We start from the raw sequence: 22,775 nt of genomic DNA, 5'->3' as shown, positions 1-22,775 counted from the left end.
GGTACGGAAGAATCGCTAATAAAGAAAGATAAGTCTATCCCCTCTAGGACGGAAGGGGATAAGGGACTAAATATCTAAGTTAGAATAGGATTCTCTAACGTAGCGGTAAGAACCTAAGTATCGGCGAGACGATCTAGCTTAGCGAGGTCCTTAGTACTAGGAGGATCCTTAGTATCTAACTACTCTATAACCACCGAGTTATGATTTAATATCTAACTACCACAATCTTTAAGAAACTATTATTATTTCTAAAGGCGAAGTATTTTCGATATCGCCTGATTTATTTGTTAAGAGTATTTAAGCTATTATTTTTAGGCCTACTCTAACTCTAACGCTACTTTCTAGCGATCGCGCTTAAGCGACTCCTATTTACGATTATTATAAAAACGCTTTATATACTTATAACTACGACGAGTATACTCTATACAATTCTAACTCTTAGAATCTATAACGTAGTTAATAAAATTATTAGAATAATACTTATAAGGAGTATCGATAATAGAACCGGCCGCGAGAATAGTATTATATTAACGTAATCTATTCTTCTTATATACCTCGTTAGAAATAGGTATAATATAGAAGTAATATAAAAAAAAAAACGGTATCACTTACTAAAGGGGGGAACTATAGCTTTATAAGTCTCGGGGACGAAACTCCTAGGAAGAGGGGAGGTGATATTATAGACCTATCCGTCACTAATCAGTAGTGACCTATAGGTATACTAATAGGCTATCGAGAGCCAATAGATCGAGATCACGTACTACGTATCTAGTAGAAAAGGGTTCGCTAGAAGGTAGCCATTACCGGCCCTCGCGGGGTAAATAGCAATTCTACCTTATAATAATATCGATTACCCGTGACCGCCTAGAATACGTAACCGTAACTCTAGGACCTACTCCCGAGGAGTATATCCGGGGAGTCACTAGCGACTCCAGTAGTGACTCTAAGGGAGTCACTTAGGGAGTAGGAAACGAAGGATATATAAGGACACTCCCTCATATACTTAGTTTAGTTCTTCGTCTTAAATCATATATTGTTACTTATGTTTACCTTTTGGATTACTATGACTCTTTACTTGATTATAACTTAATAACACTTACGAGTAGACTAATACTCCGGTATAGATCTACTCGGCGCTCTATCTAGCATCAGTTCCTTAATCGCTTAAAAGGACTTAGGCTACTGTAAGGCCCTGCGCGGCATTAGCTCAGTTGAGACCCGATCACTGACGTTGGACCATTCGAGGAGTATTAAGGCAAGTATACCCTGAACCCATCTAACCTAACTGTGACCAGTTAGCTAGTGCGTAACACTAGAGACCTCGCTAAACTATTTTATAACTATATTAAACTATACTTTAGACCCCTTAAGGGTATTATATCCGACTATAGATTACTATTTATAAGTAAGTTCTAGTTAAAACTATACTACCTATTATAAATACGCTTTAGGCTTTTAATAGCGTTTTACTTATAAACCGATAGATAAATAGAATATATAAACTAAACGCTTAAATATTACCTCCGGTACTTTATAAACGATAAGTCTTATAGGCTTCTTTACTAAGATCTACTAAATTCGTATATAATAATACTATTAATATAATAACTAGTATATCTCTATTCTAGGCCTTATTAGGATACTTATCTAACTTCTAGTAACGTTTAGAGGGCGAAACTCCTTATAGAAAGGTTTTAATAGCGTCCGCGCGAGTTAAGAAATTAGAAAATCTTTACTAGAAATTATAGGAATACTAGCGAAAAGTAAACGAAACTATAGTAAAATATTATAATAAAGACTACGTTCTAATATAATTTAAAAAGGGAGATCTTATTAGCCTATTAATAAAAAACCTTAGATTTAAAAAGAGTAGAAAATTAATACCCTACTTTATTAGCCCTTTTTACGTTTTATAGGCTATTAGAAAATAAGCTTACCGCCTAAGCTTACCTTAGTAATATAATTAAATCTATAATATCTTCTATATAACCCTCCTCGAACTATAGAGAAAACTACTTAGAAAGGGTAGCGAATCCCTACTAATACCCGATTTAGAAGATAAAGAAGAATATAAAGTCGAAGAAGTATATAATAAAAAATAAATTAAGGATAAAAAATACTTTCTTATTAAATAGAAAGGATAGCTCTTAGAATATAACTAATAGGCTCTCTAAAGAGATATAAAAAATATAATTAAAGTAATATACTTTTACTAGAAGCGGAAAAAAGAGAAAAAAACCTTTAGTTATTATAAAGAGATAGCGAAACTACCCTAAAAGATAAGAGAAACCTAGCTAATAAATAAAAAAGGGGATATCGAAATAGTAGTATAATAAAAATATCTAAAAATATAATTAGGCCTACTCTTAAATCTCCTTTAAGAGAATAGGGAAATCTATTATAGTCCGCTCCTCTATCTTATTACCCCCGATAGAAGTATTATTATTTATATTAGAGTCTAGGGTATCTTAAGCCTTATAAACCTCCGCCGAAATACCTTCGAAAAATACCCGCTTTATTAGGGTCTATAAAATATATCCCTTATCTCTAGATAAAAGATATATTAGTCCCTTTAAAAAATAGGTTACTCTTTACTCCTAGATATTAAAGAAATTAGAGGTAGCGATAGGAGGGAACGCGGATTAGCGGCCTATAAGAAATATATTATAGTCGGTATAGGTTTACTACCGAAACTATAGTTAGAGAACGCCGAAAACCTTATTTAAAACTACCTTATTATATATCTTAACCTAGGTCTTATTACCGGTTAACCTATACTCCTTATAATAAGCTTACTCTAAAGCGTCGAAGGATTTATAGAGCTCTATTATTTTCTTAGCGACTATTTAACGAGTTTCTATAGAAAATAGCTATTCTAGCTCGCTACTATCCTCCTTAATACTATTAATATTAATCTAATTTAGCTAGAATACTTTATAGACCTACGCTAATATATTACTTAAGTCCTAATAGTCGCCGAGTACTATAATCGCGGCCTAAGAATTATTAGCCGCTACCTCTATATATAAAACTTAGCGAAACCTATAGGAATATATATCGAAGCGCGGCTAAAATACTACTTATACGCGATAGAAGCCTTAGCGTTTATTATATAGTTAATTTTAAAAGGGCGAGTCTAGTCCTCCTTCTACTCGGCGATTATAGTACGTAGGTAGTATATATACTAGAGGATCCTAATATAAACTAAGGCCTCTAAAAGAGGGCGGGTATTATATATAGGGTTTCGTCGAGGTATCGTAATATTTCCGGTACCTCGAAACCGAAGAAGAGCTAATAAAACGACGATTTTAATAAAGAGAAAAGAGAGGGAAATAAGATATAAAGAGTAGAAGTAAAATAAAGAGAGGCTATAGGATTATAATAAAAGAATACGTCCCCTATTCTTATAGGCGAGATCTTACTTTATTTGCCTACCTTACGCTCCTACCTATTTTATATCGTTTACCCTATTATATACTTCCTCCTAATTACCTATTACCCCGCGTAAGGGTACGCGATTCTTAAAGGAGGGATGATTTATTATAATATAATTAGACGTAAGGCTATTCCTAGATTAGTACCTTAGGCCTATAGGAGGTTTAACCTTTCCGGAGGGGGATCGCCTATATTTCCCTATCCTTCCGAGAAGGGCTCCCTACGGGAACGAGACCCCGCTCTACGTATTATATTTCCTCCCGCTATTAATATAGGGAGACTATATATAAATTGGACAATATAGAGGAAGCCTAACGGCTCTTTAAGAAACAGTCTTTGACTTTTAGGAACCACCTATCTTGTTACCTTCTCCTACCTGATTGATAGGCACCTACCCTGACTTATAGAGTATCTTTTAATAGAGAGGAGAGGATATCGTTTTACGAATTTTATAACCTAATTTTAGCCGACTAAAAGAACTAGGGTAGTTCTACGCTTTTAAAGAAGAAGATCTACTGTTTCTCGTACTATAGAGGGCCGAGGGGCTACTCTACGAGAGTCTATAGAGAGGATCTATTTTTAAAGAGATTCCTCTTTAATTTCCGTCAATTTAGAGTAATTAGCGCGTAAAGTCGCGTAGTATTATATCCTATTAATTCGGTGGCGAAGAGTTATACGTAGTATATTAAAACGGCGCGCTATTTCACGAATTGAAGAGATTTCTTGATTCTTAAAAGCCTAGATAGCTAGTAAGACCCTACCCTCTTGCTCTATTGAATTTTTAGAGCTCCGGGGGCGTATTGGTAGCATAGTGGGTGGTTGAAGAAGAAGGGGTTAAATTAATTGACGCGTTTTGGATGGGGTAGGCCACTCGGTGGTGAAATACGTTAACTACTTATATCTTAGTTATATAATATAATTATATAAGCTATAAGAGTTACCTAATACTACTTCCCTACTAAAATATTATAACCTACTCCTAGGGTATAATATTATATCTGCTAAACTGCTAATAGAACTAATACTAGGTAGAGCGCCGAGTAGATCTATACCGAGGTATTAGTCTACTCGTAAGTGACTATCGAAGTTGTAATATATAATTCTAATTTAGATACGTATAATAAGGATCGGGTTTCGGTACTTCTTATTTAAGATTAAGGTAGTAGAGATAGACCGGTATAATTATAATAAGGGCTTATAAATACTAAAGTATATTCTTATATAGTATCTATAGTACGTTATCCCGCGTATAAAATTATAGGAGTAGCTATATAGAATTAGGATTAGATTTATAGAGGTAGACTATAATAAGATCATATCTAACCTATAGGCTATCCGCTACGTAGTCAACTTTATATACCGAATAGGTCTCCTCTAGTAGTTATAATATATAGAACCTAAGAAGGACGAGGACGACGAACCGATAGGTATTAGCTAATAACGACAAATAATACTATAAAAACGAGAACTTAGCTATAGTCGACAACTATGCTAATCAACTAGCTAGGACAACGTCATTATCAATTAAAACTAAGGTAGGGGAGGGTATAGAGAAAGAGAGAGAGGGAGAGAGAAAGAGGGAGAGAGAAAGAGGGAGAGAGAAAGAGGGTTAGAAGGTAGAGGGTGCACTCTATATCTATCAATATATATTAATTTCTTATATATGGGATTACGTGTTTGAGGGGTTCTGTGGGTTATAGGAATGGGCTGATTCCGCACTCTTTACGATCAGTATCTGTGTACTCTAAGGGATGGACTGCATTTCGTGGTCCCAGCTCGGCGTTTGGCTTCGAGTTCTTGCTTCAGTTGGATGAAGCGCCTGCAGTCATACGCAAATAGTTAGACTGCAACAGGTTAATTGAACTTTGATTGATTGATTGATTGATTCTGGTATCTCAACCGTTCACTCCTTCCATTAATATCAATCAGTAGCTGACAGCCAACCTCAGGTTTTCTTCCATCCAACCCATCCCCACAAACACTCATGTAGGAATCATTGATCCAATATACAACAAAGGCCCACTCTTCTGGTACCGCTCGATCGGAGTATTCGAACAGAGCTGGAGGAGCAACACGCGCTCAGTAAGGAAGGAAGGAATTGTGCTCCCGTTTGCGGGAGATGTGCTTTTTGGGATAGCGCAGACAGTTACAGGAGAGAAGCCGATGTACCTCGATTGAATTTTAACGTATTTGGGTGACGTGGCGAGGGCGGGATACTCCCCGGCTAGGGCTGTATATGCGCAGATTATGGAGGCGCATGGTCAAACGCCAGAGTTTAGGAACGAAATTTTGGAAGAGTGGATGCTGCAGGCTGTTTCTGGGGGGTACCTTTTTGCAAAGCCTAGTAGACTAGAGAAGAGAGTGGAAGAGGCGAACGACCAGTTTAGAAGGTAGGGGTTTTTGTTCAGACCCCTTCCTGAGGAAAAGTGACGTTAAGATGGCAATTGACAGGGAAAAGTGCTGGAATGGAAGATGAAGAACGGGAATTTTGATCGTAAACGGAATACGATATTGCATGCTGCAGCAACATCTGGGGCTGTTGATGCGTTGCAGGGTCTAATGGATGATAGAAAGATAACCGTGGACGAGGAGAATGAAAATGCCGAGACACCATTGTATAAGGCGTTTCAAGCAGGACTTACGAAAGTGATTGAGGTTCCGCTTGGCCATGATGCGAATGCATCCTGTAGAACTCAGCAGAAGATCACTCCTCTGCATTGGCTGTTTATGATCCCCGAGGGTTCGATCTGTGAAATCACAAAACGGTTGATTGAAAGAGGGGCAGATATCAATGCAGTGATGGAGCCCGTCAAGGAATACAACAGTGGATATCCAGAAAAGATCGAGATACTTCATTAGTATGTTTTTCTTCTCCGTGTCAACATCGAACTAACAGGTCAGCCCGTTTGAACTTCCACATAGGTCACCTCTTCACTGGGCATTTTTCTTCCGCAATATGATGGCCATCGACGCTCTCATTTCCCTTGGGGCCAATGTCAACGTAGTCTATCATGGGTTAGATCCGTCAACTACTCCGCTTTCATTGGTAGCGTACTTTGGGGAACCTATGATAGCCAAATATTTGACATCTCATGGTGCAGACGGCGCTTTATTGGGCTCAGTGGGACGAAATAACTTGCACTGAATCACCAAGTATTTCCCTGACCGACATGGATACCTGCGTCATCACTGGCATTATTGGAACCGGCATGGAACTTGGGAGCATCATTTAGCGCAGATCGCGGATTTAGTCAATATATTGGTCGAGGCTGATGCAGACATCAACGCTAAGGACAAGGGAAAACCTTGTTTAGCCCCTATTGCAGCGGCAGCCGATCGAGGATGCTGGGATGGGGGTATAATATGTGCACTGTTGGATGCTGGAGCTGATTTGGGGGGATCAGTTCTGACCACGGGAGATGCAGTCCTGCATTCATGGGCGTCTATCGTTGGACCACGTCTGGATTATCCCGATTCATACATACCGACATTAACAAAGATAGTGAAGGCTATACCAAATCTTGACATCTGCATCCGGTTCGAAGAGGCTACTCCGCTCCATAAGTTGACAACCATGTACCACCCAGAGGACGAATTCGAGGCTGCATGCAAGATTTTTCTCAGTCACCCCCGTCCAGCAGACATCAATGCAAAGACCCGCCGCGGTGATTTCCCACTATATATTGCTCTGGAAATGAACCGATCCTGCACGACGCGGCCGATTCTTGCTCGAGAACGGGGCCGGTCCCCTCGTTCTCAACTACCGAGGGCGAGACATCTTCTATTCAATTGCCAACAACCTTGTTTCGACTGACCAAGACAGTCACGACCTCATCCAGCATTTTCTCCTCCATCTCAGCCCTGGTATCCAAAGGGCCGACACAAAGTACTACCTCCACACCCCTAGCAGCAATGAACCCCTCTTCGCCGCCACAGAGAGCGGAAAACCGCTCACATTAAACTTCCTCCTCTCTCTCGGTCTCGCCAGCTACATAAATAAGCCCAACACATCGAAGTCCCCACCATGGACCCCACTAGATCGAGTTCTCCACTCCGCCGAGCTCGGCCGCCGTGCACATATGCGGAGATTGGCATCATACAAACCTGGTGGAGCACGCACCAAAGCGCTGGAGCAAAAACCTCGTCTACGATGGAATCTAAGGTCCACCAGCAGGTGCAGCTGAGTCGTACAAGTCATTTCCAGAGGTCATCCGGATTCTTCGAGATGCGGGAGCTAAACGGACATGTGAGTTGGAGGGTACAAAGGTAGATTATATTGAGCAACCGAGGGAGTGGGACGAGAAAGAAATTCAAAATTATGGATTTACAGTGGAAACGCAATCGAATGTGGAAGCATGGAGGGAATTGTATGAATTGGCTGGGGGCGTGTTGATGGGTAAGTGACAAGTCCTGTATGTACCTCTAGGGCTGGACTGATCACATGCATGATTAGTCGTCTTGTCTTTTCTGACAAATCACCCATTTCTGCCCTTGAACCTGGGCGAAAGCTCAAAGGTTCAACATTGATGGTATTATATTGCATAACTACATAGTTGTTAACTGTACACATATGTATGTATACATGGGAAAAGTCGCCTGTTTTTATATTTTATATTTTATATTCTACGGCTAATTATTCTTACCCTCCTAGTTACAACACCAAGAGGGAAATATGGAAAAAAAAAGAAGTATCTACAAAGACTTTGAAAACGACCAATCCGTTTAAAATACAGTGAACCCTAGTTATAACGAACTTGGATATAACGAATACCTGGATTTAACGAAATAAAACCGGTGCTTCATTTGATCCGCCATAGTAATAACGAATTTTTCTCGTTACTACGAATTTCGTTATTTCATCATTTCCCCCATACAAAATTCGTTATAAAGAGGTTTTGTTACGTCATTTTGTATCGATATTAACCAATGAAATGCCTCGCTATTTAATCACGTGATAATTAGCCAGTTTCAGCCAATCAAAATACCTCACCTCTCGATCCTCACCTCCTAGAAAAGTGGCTCTACTAGAGTAGTTAATTAGTGTGCTTGATAGACATGAAAGGTTAGTAGAAGCGAGGGAATGAAGGGTATAGAAGCAGAATGATATCAGGGACCTTTATAGGGTATAAAATTGTATTTAAGCCAGAGATACTACATGATATATATTATATATGGCACCTGGATTTTACGAATACCTGGATTTAACGAATATTTTACCGTGTTTCATTTAATTCGTTATAACTAGGTTTTACTGTAATACATTATGTTGTATATACTTCACCCTGGACAGTTCGATCTAATCTCTTCCTCGGGATATCCGGCAAACTCGGAGTGGCAAAGTGCGGGATGTGAAAGGCTTAGTCAACCAATCAGAGTGGCTGATATTCACCTTATCCTCGGCCTCCCCAATTCCCTTAAATTCCACCTTTGGATCTTCCAAGGTTGTTCCTTAGACTCTTGTCTCCATCTCTCTCTTTTCCTTTCCCTTTCCCTTTCCCTATCTCAAACATGTCTTTCTCAAATTTGGTCTCCGACATTGCATTTCGTGATACTCGTGTAGATGATGGCAGCTCGCAAATCTCTCACGCTCGATCTCACCGGTCTCACGCGACCGCTCGGTCGTATACCAGCACCGCAGCCACGAGCGTCAGCATTTCGGGCGAAGTTTCCAGCCAGTTACATTCTGGATATAGCCATCCCCTAACTAGAGCATGGCAGGCCGACAGGCAATTGACAAAGGTCCGCCCTCCACGTCATGAGACACATAATGAATGGCACTGGCAACTCAATCGCTAATACATTATGTCTATAGGATATGCTCATCTATCCGTTGTTCATCACGGACAATCCTGACGAGGAGACATCAATTCCTTCGTTGCCCAATCAATACCGCCGTGGAATCAATCGCCTGGTTCCTTTTCTCGCCCCCCTTGTTCGGAAGGGGCTACGCTCGGTAATGCTATTTGGTGTTCCGCTTCAGCCATCCGCCAAAGATGCATTGGGAACTGCCGCAGATGACCCCGATGGCCCTGTGATTCAAGCTATCCGTCTTCTCCGATCTCGTTTCCCTCAACTTTATATCACAACCGATGTATGCCTCTGCGAGTATACGTCGCACGGTCACTGTGGTATCTTACGAGAAGATGGAACCCTCGACAATGCGCAATCCGTTGATCGGATCTCCGATGTAGCTATTGCCTACGCGGCAGCTGGGGCTCACTGCGTGGCCCCATCAGACATGAACGATGGAAGAATCCGGGCTATCAAGCTCAAGTTGATTGAAGCTGGTGTGGCACACCGTGTACTTTTAATGTCTTACAGTGCCAAATTCAGCGGCTGCTTATATGGGCCGTTCCGTGATGCAGCTGGCTCCTGTCCCTCATTCGGGGATCGTCGGTGCTACCAGCTTCCCCCAGGCGGTCGCGGTCTTGCCCGACGTGCGATACAGAGAGACATGGCCGAAGGTGCAGATATTATCATGGTGAAGCCTGCCAGCAGCTACCTTGACATCATTCGGGATGCCAAAGATTTGGCACCAGATCTTCCAGTAGCCGCCTACCAGGTCAGCGGTGAATTTGCAATGATCCACGCCGCTGCCAAGGCCGGTGTCTTCAATCTCAAGGATATGGCCTTCGAAAGCACCGAAGGCATATTAAGAGCAGGCGCTGGGATTGTGATCAGCTATTTCGTCCCTGAATTCCTCGATTGGCTTTAGTTCACTCAAGTCGCCATTTTTCTCCTCTCCTTACACTTTCTTCACTCCAAAAGTGCGATTTTCGGGCCTCTCATTTCCGTGTGATTACTATTGACTGCATTTTTATATCTGACTTCTATCGTGGGTCTGATGTATTAAACATAAAATGCTACTCGAAACTGAATAGATTCCCCTTTATGTGAACATGATGTTTCCATTTTCTTGGTTGTTAACGATTACCCCTTATTACAATCTTATTAATTTCTTCTTTTCTTTTCTCTCTCTGCTAAATCGATAGTATATCAGATATTTGCTTTCTATAATTAACAAGTATCAAACTTTGCAGCAGAATCGAGTTTGAATTGAGGTAAATAATGCAGAGACATTGTGTATAGACTGCAAGATGACATCCGGTTCGCCGCACAAAACGCTAATAACATACAAATGTAAAGAAAAACCGGTCGTCAGCGACAGTGGATATCAAAATCAAAAACAATAAAATCAGAAAAAAAATAAAAAAAAATAAAAAAAATTAAATAAAAAAAAATAAACTCAAATGGAACCAGAAGAAACCCATGGGGGAGGTCATGATTTTGTTCCCCCATCTATAGGCGTTGGTAGACCCAACACCGTACTAGAAGGTCATTCGGCATTTCCACGTACAAAAAATCAGTACACATCATTTCGTTCACATAGCAAAGCTAGGTTTTGACCCCTGAAACATGTAACCCGCAATGTTCGTGTTGACAATCTCTCCTGGGGCCACATAAACGCCACGGGCAAGACGAACCCCCGGGTAGATGATGCACCCCGCGCCCACATAACAATCTTCTTCAATGATGACTTGCCGACCTTGATACCGACTTTGCGAGCCTTTGCGCTCTTGCATGTTGGGATGAGCAGTTGAACTAATTATTTTGACGTTGGGCCCTATCCAGGTATGAGCACCGATGCGGATGACACAGTCATCCACAAACAGGCAATTCTCCGAGATCATGACGTCTTCCCCGATGTGGAGATTATAACCGTAATGGCAACTAAAAGGAGCCTCAACGACCGCCCCTTGACCAATGGATCCGGCAGAGCGAGCCACGCCGGTTCCAGCTGGCGAGTTGACAATAGAAGATGCCGGGGGCACGATGACCTCTTTCAGGAGGCGGTTTTGCTCTTTCGAACTGATGCCGTTGAGCGGATTGCAGGCGTTGTTAAATTTCCATAGTGCGCCTCGGCAACGATCTCTTTCCTCCACGAGGTGGACGTCAAATGGTCGGTAGAGTTTGCCTCTGATCATTTTTTCCTTCTCGGTCTCGTCACTCGATACGGTACGGCCAGAAAGCTGATGCTCGATACTAAGTGCCATCCGAGCCTGCGCCTGGGGACTATGGGTATCCACAGCCGCCGCGGGCAACGTTCGTTGCTCGGGCCCATTTTGGAACAAGGGCATATTGGATTTAGGATGAGATGGATGACTGAGGTCCCGAAGTGAAGAGATGACTGGATAGTCAGGTTTGGGACGTCCTTCCCGCGACAGCTCATGAATGGGTGGAACTTCCCGATAATCGACGACTTTCGCCATGGGTTCGGACGTATAAGGGGGATGGCTGGTATTGGACCCAGGCCCCGGAGCGGCACCTGGCCAAGCTTGCTTTGACCACGCATGGTTGGATGGTGTAACTGTTGGGCTGGTGTTGTATTGTTGCGCGGGTCGGTCATTCTCTTCCACCACCAGGGGCCTGATTTTTGTCGCGTCGACATGCTCCACTAGGCTAGGCCGGTCTTGGTGTCGAGGTGTTTCTTGCATATACGAGCCATTGATGTCTGAATAGCCTTCTTTGGATTGTAAAGGGATTGGGGCTTTTGTACTAGATGGCTTTTGCCAGGTGCTTCGGGATGAATACCCTTCACATAGGAAACCCCCACGAAGACAGTTGTTGCCTACAATGCATCATTAATGTCGTTCCTTCGGTTGAATTTGGACAGGGAAAAATTTAAGGAAACAAAAAAAAAGGCCGCCGGGGGGGGGGGGGGAGCTAGAGCGGTTAGGAGTGGACTTACACGCTGGATGTTGCTCGTCGCATTTCTTTTTTCTGCGGCGACAGGTCATACAGCCTGTCTTCGTTCGGTTACTAAATACGCGCTTTCTCTTTGGAGCCACCTGCATTGCTCCATGTCGATCTGGCGCATAACTAGGAGAGGACGGTTGTTGAGTACCGGGGGTCGAGCGATTTGTCATGGACCTTTCTTGGCCTGTCTCGCGTTGAAGAGCGTCTGCTAGGTGGGCATCCGATGCATCGATTTGCTGGGCCCGTTGTGCCTGGGTGATCAGCTGAGAATCATATTCTGACCAAGGACTATTGGCGGAAGTCTGGCCTGCATCATTGCCCTCGGACCGATGAGACGGTGTTGCAGAATGATTGCCACGCTCCATCTCCGAGACCGATCCTGGCATGCTGCCATTCGGATTGGGTTGGCTACTCTCGGCAGGTCGGTTTACCGGGCTCCTGGAGGCGTTTGCGGAATCTCGTTCTCGGGACTCTGATCTCTTTCTCTTGTTTTTGTTGTGAGAACTGGGCGAAGATCTTTGTGAACACTTTTCTTGATCATTGGCAGGCTCATCCCGATCATCTCGATGACTGGAATCTAAATTGGTCTTTTCCTGGGCCGGTATACGTTCTCCGTTAGGGATAGAACTGGATGTTGACCCATGGCTATTCCCATTCCCGGGGATCACGGATTCTCTGCCATTAACTGCAGTGAATCGGGATGGGCTGTGCTCCGTCCCCGTTTCGGCCCCAGAGTCATGACTACCATTCATGACTGTTGCAGCAGCAAGAGCCGTCATGATAGGAAGCCAAGAAACAAGTAAAAGGAACCAGAGAACACGAAGAATAGGGTCAAGGTTACACCGAGAGGTGTAAGAAACTATTCAAGTATATGGGTCTAGGCAAAAGTTGCAACTCAATTGCCAAGAAATAGGCCCCAAACATGAGTTTCAAAGAGAAGAGAAGAGAAGCTTTCAAAGTCCCGGAAATACCTAAGTACTTCCAATATCTTAGTCAACCCTTTGTTGGGGGGTGTTTGCGTGGAATTTCAAGTTAAGTCAGGTGGGGCGAGAAGATCGGGAGATTATCAGATAGTATACAAAGATATGTGTTGAAAAAGAGTATTCAACGAAGAGAGGGGTGGGGGAGGGCGGGTTTTTAATAGAGAAAAAAAAAGTGAAAAAAAGAGCATATAAATGAAAAAGAAATAGTAAAAGGCTCAAATATAAAGAAGAGAAGAAGAGAGAGAGAGAGAGAGAGAGAGAGAGAGAGAGAGAAAGCCAAAGGAGAAGGGAAGAGACGGAAAATGGGGGAGAAGAGGGAGGGGGGGGGGGGAAGAAGAGACTAATAAAAGAGAAGGAAAACACCGAGCTAGGACCCTTTCTCTCTCTCTCTCTCTCCCTCTCTCTCTCTCTCTTTTATGAAAAGTACAAAATAAAAAATAAATAAAAAATAAAAAAAATGAGTTGTAATCTCCAACTGAGAAAGAAAAAATAAAAAAAGGGAAAGGGGAAGTTGACGCGCGATCGGCAATGACGGCGTCACAGGCAGCACCCAATCGGAGAAGCGATCAGCCGTGTCCTAATGAGGCGCGGGTCTGAGACATGGCCCATCCGCTTTGGACTTGTCTGCGCGCGTCCCTTCCTTTTTTTCCCCTCCCCAATTTCCTTTTTGCCCACATTCGCCATTGGCGCCCGTGTACGCGGTGTCCAGCGCATAAGGGCGGTTATGCGCTTAAAGAGTATTCGACTTTTATTATTAATTTTGGGGTATATATTTATCATATATTTCTATTTGAATTCTCCCTTTGAATCTCATTTTTGATCCTCTTTGTCTTAAATTCTTCTCAAGCCTGAAGTTTTCATGGATCTGGCGCCCATCTCGGGAATTATTTGATGACTGCAGCGTGCCGCGGCGCTAGGACTAAGGAACTAAAATCACTAGAGGAGTCGGCTGAGCACGGATGCCCTTATGGGCGCTTTCAGTGAGTTTAGACGACTTTTTCTGTTTTAATCAAATACATACAACTCTAGAGTACACCGAGTATATACTTTTAGATTATATCTATTGTCTTATATATACCTATATGTAAATATTATATTATACATGTATATAAACTGTGGGCACCTGATTCAGCCCAACTCTCAGAATTCTATCACTATCACTATCACTTTTTCTCAATAATAGCACCTATCATAAATAATGTAAAATTTAAAGGGTAAAACGTATAATAATAATATCCAATGGGATATGAATGCAGAGGACATTACCTAGGTACATATGTATATACAGCCCTGGAGCCCTTCCCAGGCGCCCAGGTGAGAGCTTTGTGCTGACTAAGACCTCGACGAGACCCCAAGAGATCCAAGTTCAAACAGTCCAACGCGCTCTCACCGCCAGAGTCTGCGATAGCTTCCTTTTTTTGACTCCCAATCTCGTGCTTTTTTTTACTGCCTTCAGAGTCTGGTAAGCCTTGATCTGGACTCACTTCCCCCTTATCCCCCCCCCCCCCCCCCCCATCCAATCATTTCTCGTTCTGACATCGTGCTGACCCCCCAACCCCTCTAAAGGATCTCTACCCCACCGATCGCACTTGCTTCTTATTCCCCCTCCATTATTTGATACTGCCCTGCAGCCGCCCTGGCACCCCCATATCCTATCAAGGCGGTTCCCATCAATCTTCACTCTTGACTCTCGTGTCTCAAACCCCATTCCGTCATCAGAGGCGACATCGCCAGCCTGCGCCGGGATGTCGATTTCGGTACAAGAGCTGGACAACACGGTCCGAGCTTTGTTTGAAGGCAAAGGTGCCGTGGTAAGTTTGAAACCATCTACTCTACACTCGGATTACACAATTCGTGGATTCTCTCTACCCCCTCTCCGTGAAGCTCTGGGAACAATAACACTGACACCCATGACCGCGTCTAGCAAAATCAAGCACAGCAGACTTTGACCGAAGTAAGCGCGCAGCCCCCTCTTGTAACCTCATATGAATTGAAAGCTAATCATCCATGTGCTCTCCAGTTCAAACAAAATCCCGATGCCTGGGTCACCGTGGGCAATATCCTCCAAGAGGCCTCATACCTTCAAACCAAATGTGTGTTTTGAGTCTTCGGCAGTTCCCCCCCCCCCAAATACTTTCAGATGCCTGGAAAAAAGACTTGCTGATCTTAATAGACATTGCTCTCCAAGTCTTGGACAATGTGATTATGACACGGTGGAAGGTCCTACCAAGAGACCAATGCCAGGGTAAGAACCACAATAACCTCGTGGTTTTGTCTCCCGCCCTATACTAAGATTATTCTTCATAGGTATCCGCAATTTTATTGTCAGATTTATTCTCGAGAATTCCGAGTCCGAAGAGAAGATCCAAGCGGAGCGCCCTCTATTGAACAAGCTCAATCTCGTTCTCGTCTCCATCCTAAAGCAAGAATGGCCGCACAACTGGCCCACCTTCATCAACGAGATCATTTCTTCTTGCCATGCCAGCCTTTCAATCTGTGAAAATAACATGACCATTCTCCGTCTATTGTCTGAGGAAGTCTTCGATTTTTCGCAAGATCAAATGACCTCGGCCAAAGCACGGAACTTGAAAACTTCCATGACCTCGGAATTTGCGTCGATCTTCCAATTGTGCTCCGAGGTTCTCAACACTGCAAACCAGCCCAGTTTGGTGAAAGCGACCCTGGAAACTCTCCTTCGATTTTTGAACTGGATCCCGTTGGGCTACATTTTCGAAACCCCGATTATCAACACTCTCCTCACCCGATTTCTCGGAGAGCCCGAGTTCCGAAACGTGACTTTGAAGTGTCTGACTGAGATTGGCGGCTTGCAAATTGGCACTCCCTACAACTATGACGAACGATTGGTGCACATGTTCACCGAGACCCTTACCACCGTTTCCAATGTCATTCCTCTGTCTCTGGACCTGAAGCAGACATATGCTATGAGTAATGGAAGAGACCAAGAGTTTGTATCAAACTTGGCTTTGTTCCTCTCGAGCTTTTTCAGTGCCCACCTGGATGTATGCTCCTCCTTTTCTCCAGCCTTTGTTTTGTTTTTGGTTTTTTTTTACTGACTTCTACTTTCTTTTCTAGCTCATCGAAAAGTTGCCTAACCAAGATTACCTCACGCACGCACATTTCTATTTGATTCGCGTCAGTCAGATCGATGATCGGGAGGTGTTCAAGATTTGCTTGGACTACTGGACAAGGCTCGTGCAGGAACTTTACGAAGAGATGCAGCAGCTCCCAATTACCGACATCAACCCGCTGGTATCCATGAGCGTTAGTGGGTTAGCGAACGGTGGCGCTCCCAATCCCACTACCCTAGCAAACTACCCCTTGCGCAAGCACAAGTACGAGACTGTGTTAACAAACCTTCGCACCGTCATGATCGAGAAGATGGTCCGCCCAGAAGAGGTCTTGGTTGTTGAAAACGACGAGGGTGAAATTGTGCGCGAGTTCGTCAAGGAAAGCGATACTATCCAACTTTACAAGACGATACGCGAGTGCTTGGTCTATCTGACCCATCTGGATGTGGTCGATACGGAGACCATCATGATTGATAAACTGGCTAAGCAGGTTGATGGGACCGAATGGTCGTGGGTGAACTGCAACACGCTGTGCTGGGCTATCGGTTCCATCTCGGGAGCTATGAACGAGGAAACCGAGAAACGCTTCCTGGTAACCGTAATCAAGGATCTTCTTGGCCTCACAGAGCAGAAGCGTGGAAAGGACAACAAAGCCGTGGTGGCGAGTAACATCATGTACATCGTGGGGCAATATCCCCGGTTCTTGAAGGCTCACTGGAAGTTCCTGAAGACGGTCGTCAACAAGCTTTTCGAGTTTATGCACGAAACACACGAAGGTGTCCAAGACATGGCTTGCGATACCTTCATCAAGATCGCCAACAAGTGCAGACGGCACTTCGTGGCACTCCAACCTGGTGAAAGCGAACCTTTTATTGAAGAAATTGTCCGAAACATGAGGAAGATCACCATGGACCTTTCCCCACAACAGATTCATACTTTCTACGAAGCCTGTGGTTACATGATCTCCGCTCAAGGCCAAAAGGGTCTCCAAGACCGCTTGACCGAGAACCTGATGGCGCTCCCCAACACTGCCTGGGATCAGATTATCGCCGAGGCAAATCAAAACCCGGCCATTCTCCAAGATGCTAACACCATCAAGATTGTCGGAAACATCATGAAGACTAATGTTGCAGCTTGCTCCTCGATTGGTACCTACTTTTATTCTCAGATTGGCCGGATCTATCACGACATGTTGAATATGTACCGTGCTGCCAGCCAGCTGATTAATGATGCTGTTGCAAGTGACGGTAAGTAATCCGATTCACCGTTAATGAACGCCCCAATTCCGCCCCCCTTTTTTTTCCCTTTCTTTTTGACTGACACCCAAACAGGAGCCATCGCCCCAAAAACCCCCAAGGTTCGAGGACTTCGAACGATCAAGAAAGAAATCTTGAAGCTCATCGACACCTACGTGGACAAGTCAGATGACCTCGAGATGGTCAATGCGAGCATGGTACCGCCGCTCATGGAGGCCGTGCTGATTGACTATGCCCGGAACGTCCCCGATGCACGAGAGGCTGAAGTCTTGAATGCCATGACTACGATCATCCACAAGCTTCACGTATGTTCCTTCTTCCTATTTGTCTGGCTTGATGGCTAGGAATTCCCTTGATTTGATGACCTGGCACATCGCATACTTGTACCTTGCTAACGAGTTAATTAGAATCTGATGGAGGATAAGATCCCAGCCATCATGGACAGTGTTTTCAACTGCACTCTTGAAATGATCAACAAGGACTTCCACGAATACCCTGAGCACCGTGTCGAGTTCTTCAAACTGCTTCAAGCTGTCAACCTGTACTGTTTCCAAGCACTTCTGAAGCTCGATGCTGCGCAGTTCAAGTTTGTTATCGATTCATGCATGTGGGCATCGAAACATGACAACCGTGAGGTGGAGAACACTGGTCTTACAATGTGCCTGGAGCTGATGAACAACATGGCCGAAACTGACCAGCAAACCTCGAGCATTTTCTTCCGCGAGTTCTACATTGCAATTCTTCAGGACGTCTTTTTTGTCCTCACGGATAGTGACCATAAGGCTGGTAAGTAATGTCCTTTGTCCTTGTTACGAAGCAGGAAACTTATGTGATCTTTAGGATTCAAATCCCAGGCCATGCTTTTGTCGCGCATGTTTTACTTTGTGGAATCTGGCAAAATCCAGGAGCCCATCTATTCCCCCGATCAAGCCCCGGTTGGAACTTCAAACAAGGACTTCTTGCAGGAGCACATCGCAAATCTCCTCAAGAATGCATTCAGTAATCTTCAAGAGTAAGTTCCCTCGGTGTCAATTTGAAACCATGCAAGACCGTACTAACTTTTCTCACCAGAGCACAAATCAAGCAGTTTGTTCTTGGATTGTTTGCATACACCGATGATCTAAACAAATTCAAGACTCACCTTCGTGATTTCTTGATTTCCCTGAAAGAGTTCTCCGATGATAACGCGGAGCTGTATGCGGAAGAACGGGAACAAGCGGTGCGCGATGCCCAGGTCGCCGAGCGCGACCGAGCCATGAAGGTCGGAGGCCTATTGAAGCCATCGGAGATGGACCAGGAGGATGAGCTATGACTGGACCAAGAACTACGCACCGAGTTTGTTGCTGCCTCTACTGGTTCTCCTGGGCATGAGCCAGAATCAAGGTTGACCTCCCAAAATGACGGCCTTGATGGCTGGTCATTCTACGAGCTCTAGATCACAGGAAGCCATATGTTGCTGCAACATAGGAATCTTTGCTCTGGAAAGATGTGTGTGAATTTATCCTTTTATCTTTTCTTTTTTTATCCCCCCTTCTTTGGTTGGCTATCGGGCATGCGAGATAGACCCATTCCCTGGCTGCGCGGGTTCAAGGTTGGTGCATCACGGCTCTCTACATCGAACGGATTTACCAATTTTATCCTATGTGTAATTTGCCTATCCAAGGCACGAGCTTGTTTGATAGCTTTTAACGTCAAATGATCAAAAAATATCTCCAATTCAAAGATGTGAAGTGGACAATCCGTAAGTTTAGAGTAATCCGTACTCCATTTTCACCTGTATTTTAACTACACCATGATTAACGACATGTAAAGAAGACATAGAAAAAGACCAAGAAAGACTGCTATAAAAAAAAAGACGTCTCGAGGCATAAGCCGACAACATCCAGATCAGAGGGCGGTGAATCCTTATCAGTTGCATCATCAGAAAAAAAAGTACTTTGTAGTCAGTCGCCTTCAGACTGATTTTATGATTCTTTCTTTGATTCTTGAATTCATCTCACTCCATCCCCCATCACAATGTCTCGAACACGCCAGCCAATGGGCCCAAACTCATTTCAAACCACCGCAGTGTCCTCCCAAGACTCAACAGCCCACATTCCAACCCTCAGATTACGTGCAGAAGCACCAACTGACACCAGCGAAGCAACATCGTCTTCTCGGCGAATCAGATGGAGTGAAGATGTTGTAGATAATGAGGGCATGGGCAAAAAGAGCTCAAAAGGTATGGATCTATTTTATCTATTCGATTTACCCCCGATTCATCCCCGCAAACAGCAACGTCTAACCGCCACCAGTATGCTGCATCTATCACAAAGCCCGGCCAGTGGGAGAAAGTAGCTCAGAAGAGTCCTCATCCAGCTCATCTGAGAGCGACAGCGAGAGCGAAGACGACCGTCGCACTGCCAGAGTCAACCAGGCTCGCCACACACACTCACACAACGGACGGGACCCCCACGGCGAGCGCGAGCACGCGTCCCACCCTGATCAAGGGTGTTGCCCCGGAGATCAAAAATCTAAACTGAAACGCAATCGCCGGAAGCCGAGTCCGAATGCATATGAGAAAATGCCCAAGTCATCGAGGAATCAGAATCAAAGTCAACATCATGCGCGGGGTACTTGATCCTGCTTTTGGGAGGGGAGGGATTTTGAGTGGCAAGACGATGAGAGGGAACATGGAACTGAGCAAAGCTTGGATTTAGGGCCCGATGCACGGCAATGCGAGTCATCCCGACTGTGACGGATCTATGTCTACGCGCGGTGTATGACATTTGCACGACGTTGGGGCACACTCCATCCGGTGGGTGGCATGCAGGAAATTTTTACAATGGCATGATCAAGGTGTCAGGGGAAAGCACGCCAGCCCATGTTACGGCGTGCTACACGCGATGCGACGGTTGAACGGTTATTGAGAGCTACTTGGCCTACTCGAAACATGTAGATGGGCAAGATAATGAAATTTGGATTGAAAAGATAGGGATCGCAGTGAGGGGGTATCTGAAACATAACTGCAGCCCGGCCCGGTCTATAATGATTGTACATAGGTGAAGCAAAAGCGGATTTCATACCATCATACTTTTTCTCCTTGCAGCAACTCGCTGGCCACGCCTGACTTCACTGGTGTCCATTGTAGAACCATTTGGTCCCGGTCCAAATGAATCTTCGTCTTCCGGGGAGCCGATTGGGGATTGAGGTTCAATATGTTCGATGTCGTATTGTGCCATGTTTGCAGCTGTATTGTGGGGGTTTGACGAATGACGTCGCGTCTGACGCTTCGAATTCAATGGTTTTTGTGATACCTGGGCGGAGATATCTGCGAGACTGTCCTCAATCTCTTTCTTGAGGCCAGAGCTTGCGTTTCCCGCATTACTGTCGTCCTTTGGGGCCGACGAAACCTTGCGTTTTCTCCGGGAGACCATTGCTAGCAACTGTTCTGAGCTATCCACGGATGGCAGATCTGAACTCTGCGCCGCAAGAGTGAAATCAGCAGGAAGATGAGAATGGGTGCCATGGGGTTGGGCGCCCTCCCCTGCGCCGTCCAAACTATCCCGACCTGCCTGGAAACTGGAGGATCTTCGCGATCCAAGTGCAACAGCGTCGATCATTTCCTTGGTAGGGCGGCGCATCTTGTCCCGCAGGTTAGGCTCTGCATAGCTAACCACAGCACCACGACGTCGGGAAGGCCGAATTGCAGACTCTTCTGGGTTCATTGCATTCGGATGCGGTGACAGAGCTGGTTGGTGTGAGGCTGGCTCTTCCAGCTGGGGAGGGGCAGGGCGATTGGCGCGCTTTTCTTTGTTTGAAGGGGTGACTCTGGACACTCGCGGCTTTTGATTGGCAGTCGTGTCACTGAGTTTCTCGACATCCTTGCCTTTCTGTGGCGAGTTGATATTCTCGTCGCCCTTAGTGGACCTCTGCATAAGCTTAGAGTCCTGGTACGAAGACATGCGGGCCTTTTTGGGAGAGCCTAGATTGGAGTTTGCACTCTCTGTTCCGGTTGTTAGCTACACTCATTGTAGAGGGCAGAACTAAAAGACAGCACCACATACTTGGTTCTAGGACCTTCCGCATAGACAGGATAGGGGTTTTTGATCCTCTTGTCACTTCAACATGACTTTTAGCGGGTGACTGCTCTCGCTGTGTATCTTCAAATAGGTTTGTTTTCTTTTTTAGGTTATGGCTGGGCCGGGTGAATTGGAATTCATCATCTTCGACATTAAGATTGGACGTGAATCGGTCATCGTCTTCGGGTATGTATTTGCGCTTCGTTGTAGTCGATGTTGTATGCTGTGTTGTATCGATGGGTGGACTTGGTTGCCGATCTGTTGGCGCGGGGCTAATTTCAGGCGCAATGATCGAACTCGACTTTTTCTTCTTCTTGCGGGTCTCGAGAGTTGGAGGAAGAAATGGCTCGGGTTCTTCGGGTATATCATCGTGGATTTGGCCCCTAAATGTTGATTCTGGCGATGGACTCGAATGCTCAATGGGTGCATCTCCTTCCTCCGGCATAAAGCTGAACTGTGGCGGAGAATCCAGAATGCTGTGGTCGTCGTGGACCAAGCTGTCGAGCTCTTGGGGGCTAAAGAAGGTGTTAGCAACTCGAAACGGCTCAAAAAAAACCCCAAAATTCTTACTCCAATGTCCGCCGAGGGTAATGTTTGTCCTCAATAATGGCAGGAAGCCTTCCATCTTCGCCTTCCATTATGTCTTCTGTCCTAGGTCTCGACTCTGCCGCCTGCTTTGGCCTATCGGTCTGTTCGTTGCAAAGCTTGCCCACCTTGCGAGGTAATGAGCCCAAATCTGTTGCCAGATTGCTCAACTCGGCTAGTTTGGCATCTAGCTTGGATTTGATATCGTATATTCCATTATGCAGCATTTTCCCTGCTTCCAGTCTTTCGGTTTCCTGTGTAAGGTTGATGACCTGTTTTCGAAGTAACACATTTTCCGAAAGTAGATGTGATACTTCTGACTCTAGGCTGCGAATACGAAGAGATTGCAAGGAATTCACCCTCGCGATCTCACGGTTTTGTCGCACAAATCGTCGCTTCACTAAATAGAAACAAAGAGACCCCACGTCAACTAATAACTCAAATATTTTAATACGGTGGTAGATTGCGCGAACTTACAGGCATCAATGGACTCGGCAGGAGCCGCATAGTCGTTCAACCGAGCCATGATGTAGGCTGGGGGCAGCGACCACTGCGTAATCAGATGGATTTGAAAGGCAATCCTGGTGTGCAGGTGGAATAGAATTGAAG

The 22,775-nt window shown here is 44.6% G+C and overlaps 6 protein-coding genes across 6 annotated transcripts; 4 read left to right on the top strand and 2 right to left on the bottom strand.

Annotated features, from left to right (window-relative positions):
• Positions 1 to 5,907: 5,907 nt before the first annotated feature.
• On the top strand, positions 5,908 to 7,830 carry N7537_012196 (ankyrin repeat domain-containing protein; the record flags this gene model as incomplete). The annotated part of the gene is given in 5 exon segments (XM_056903250.1): positions 5,908 to 6,293; positions 6,337 to 6,556; positions 6,590 to 7,187; positions 7,204 to 7,578; positions 7,598 to 7,830. Coding segments are annotated over 5 exon segments (1,812 nt in total), but the record flags the coding sequence as incomplete, so codon positions are not given.
• A 1,113-nt stretch (positions 7,831 to 8,943) lies between these two features.
• N7537_012195 (porphobilinogen synthase HEM2) lies at positions 8,944 to 10,150 on the top strand (the record flags this gene model as incomplete). Its single annotated transcript, XM_056903249.1, has 2 exons — positions 8,944 to 9,174; positions 9,248 to 10,150. 2 exons carry the CDS (start codon positions 8,944 to 8,946, stop codon positions 10,148 to 10,150), a joined length of 1,134 nt encoding a protein of 377 aa, XP_056748536.1.
• Positions 10,151 to 10,817: 667 nt separating this feature from the next.
• Positions 10,818 to 12,971, bottom strand: N7537_012194 (uncharacterized protein; the record flags this gene model as incomplete). The annotated part of the gene is made up of 2 exons (XM_056903248.1): positions 10,818 to 12,064; positions 12,185 to 12,971. 2 exons carry the CDS (start codon positions 12,969 to 12,971, stop codon positions 10,818 to 10,820), a joined length of 2,034 nt encoding a protein of 677 aa, XP_056748535.1.
• A 1,949-nt stretch (positions 12,972 to 14,920) lies between these two features.
• N7537_012193 (exportin CRM1) lies at positions 14,921 to 18,832 on the top strand (the record flags this gene model as incomplete). The annotated part of the gene is made up of 10 exons (XM_056903247.1): positions 14,921 to 14,986; positions 15,100 to 15,129; positions 15,196 to 15,268; positions 15,349 to 15,420; positions 15,483 to 16,195; positions 16,269 to 17,511; positions 17,596 to 17,825; positions 17,928 to 18,306; positions 18,361 to 18,532; positions 18,592 to 18,832. 10 exons carry the CDS (start codon positions 14,921 to 14,923, stop codon positions 18,830 to 18,832), a joined length of 3,219 nt encoding a protein of 1,072 aa, XP_056748534.1.
• Positions 18,833 to 19,536: 704 nt separating this feature from the next.
• N7537_012192 (PPP1R11/YPI1 family protein) lies at positions 19,537 to 20,140 on the top strand (the record flags this gene model as incomplete). Its single annotated transcript, XM_056903246.1, has 2 exons — positions 19,537 to 19,741; positions 19,815 to 20,140. 2 exons carry the CDS (start codon positions 19,537 to 19,539, stop codon positions 20,138 to 20,140), a joined length of 531 nt encoding a protein of 176 aa, XP_056748533.1.
• A 439-nt stretch (positions 20,141 to 20,579) lies between these two features.
• On the bottom strand, positions 20,580 to 22,692 carry N7537_012191 (shugoshin family protein; the record flags this gene model as incomplete). The annotated part of the gene is made up of 4 exons (XM_056903245.1): positions 20,580 to 21,505; positions 21,567 to 22,096; positions 22,152 to 22,566; positions 22,644 to 22,692. 4 exons carry the CDS (start codon positions 22,690 to 22,692, stop codon positions 20,580 to 20,582), a joined length of 1,920 nt encoding a protein of 639 aa, XP_056748532.1.
• Between the last annotated feature and the right edge of the window lie 83 nt (positions 22,693 to 22,775).

Source organism: Penicillium hordei (assembly GCF_028827395.1).
Source record: "Penicillium hordei strain IBT 12815 chromosome Unknown utg000006l_segment0_segment0, whole genome shotgun sequence".
In the NCBI taxonomy this organism is placed as follows: domain Eukaryota; kingdom Fungi; phylum Ascomycota; class Eurotiomycetes; order Eurotiales; family Aspergillaceae; genus Penicillium; species Penicillium hordei.
This window is presented reverse-complemented; position numbering and strand designations above follow the sequence as displayed.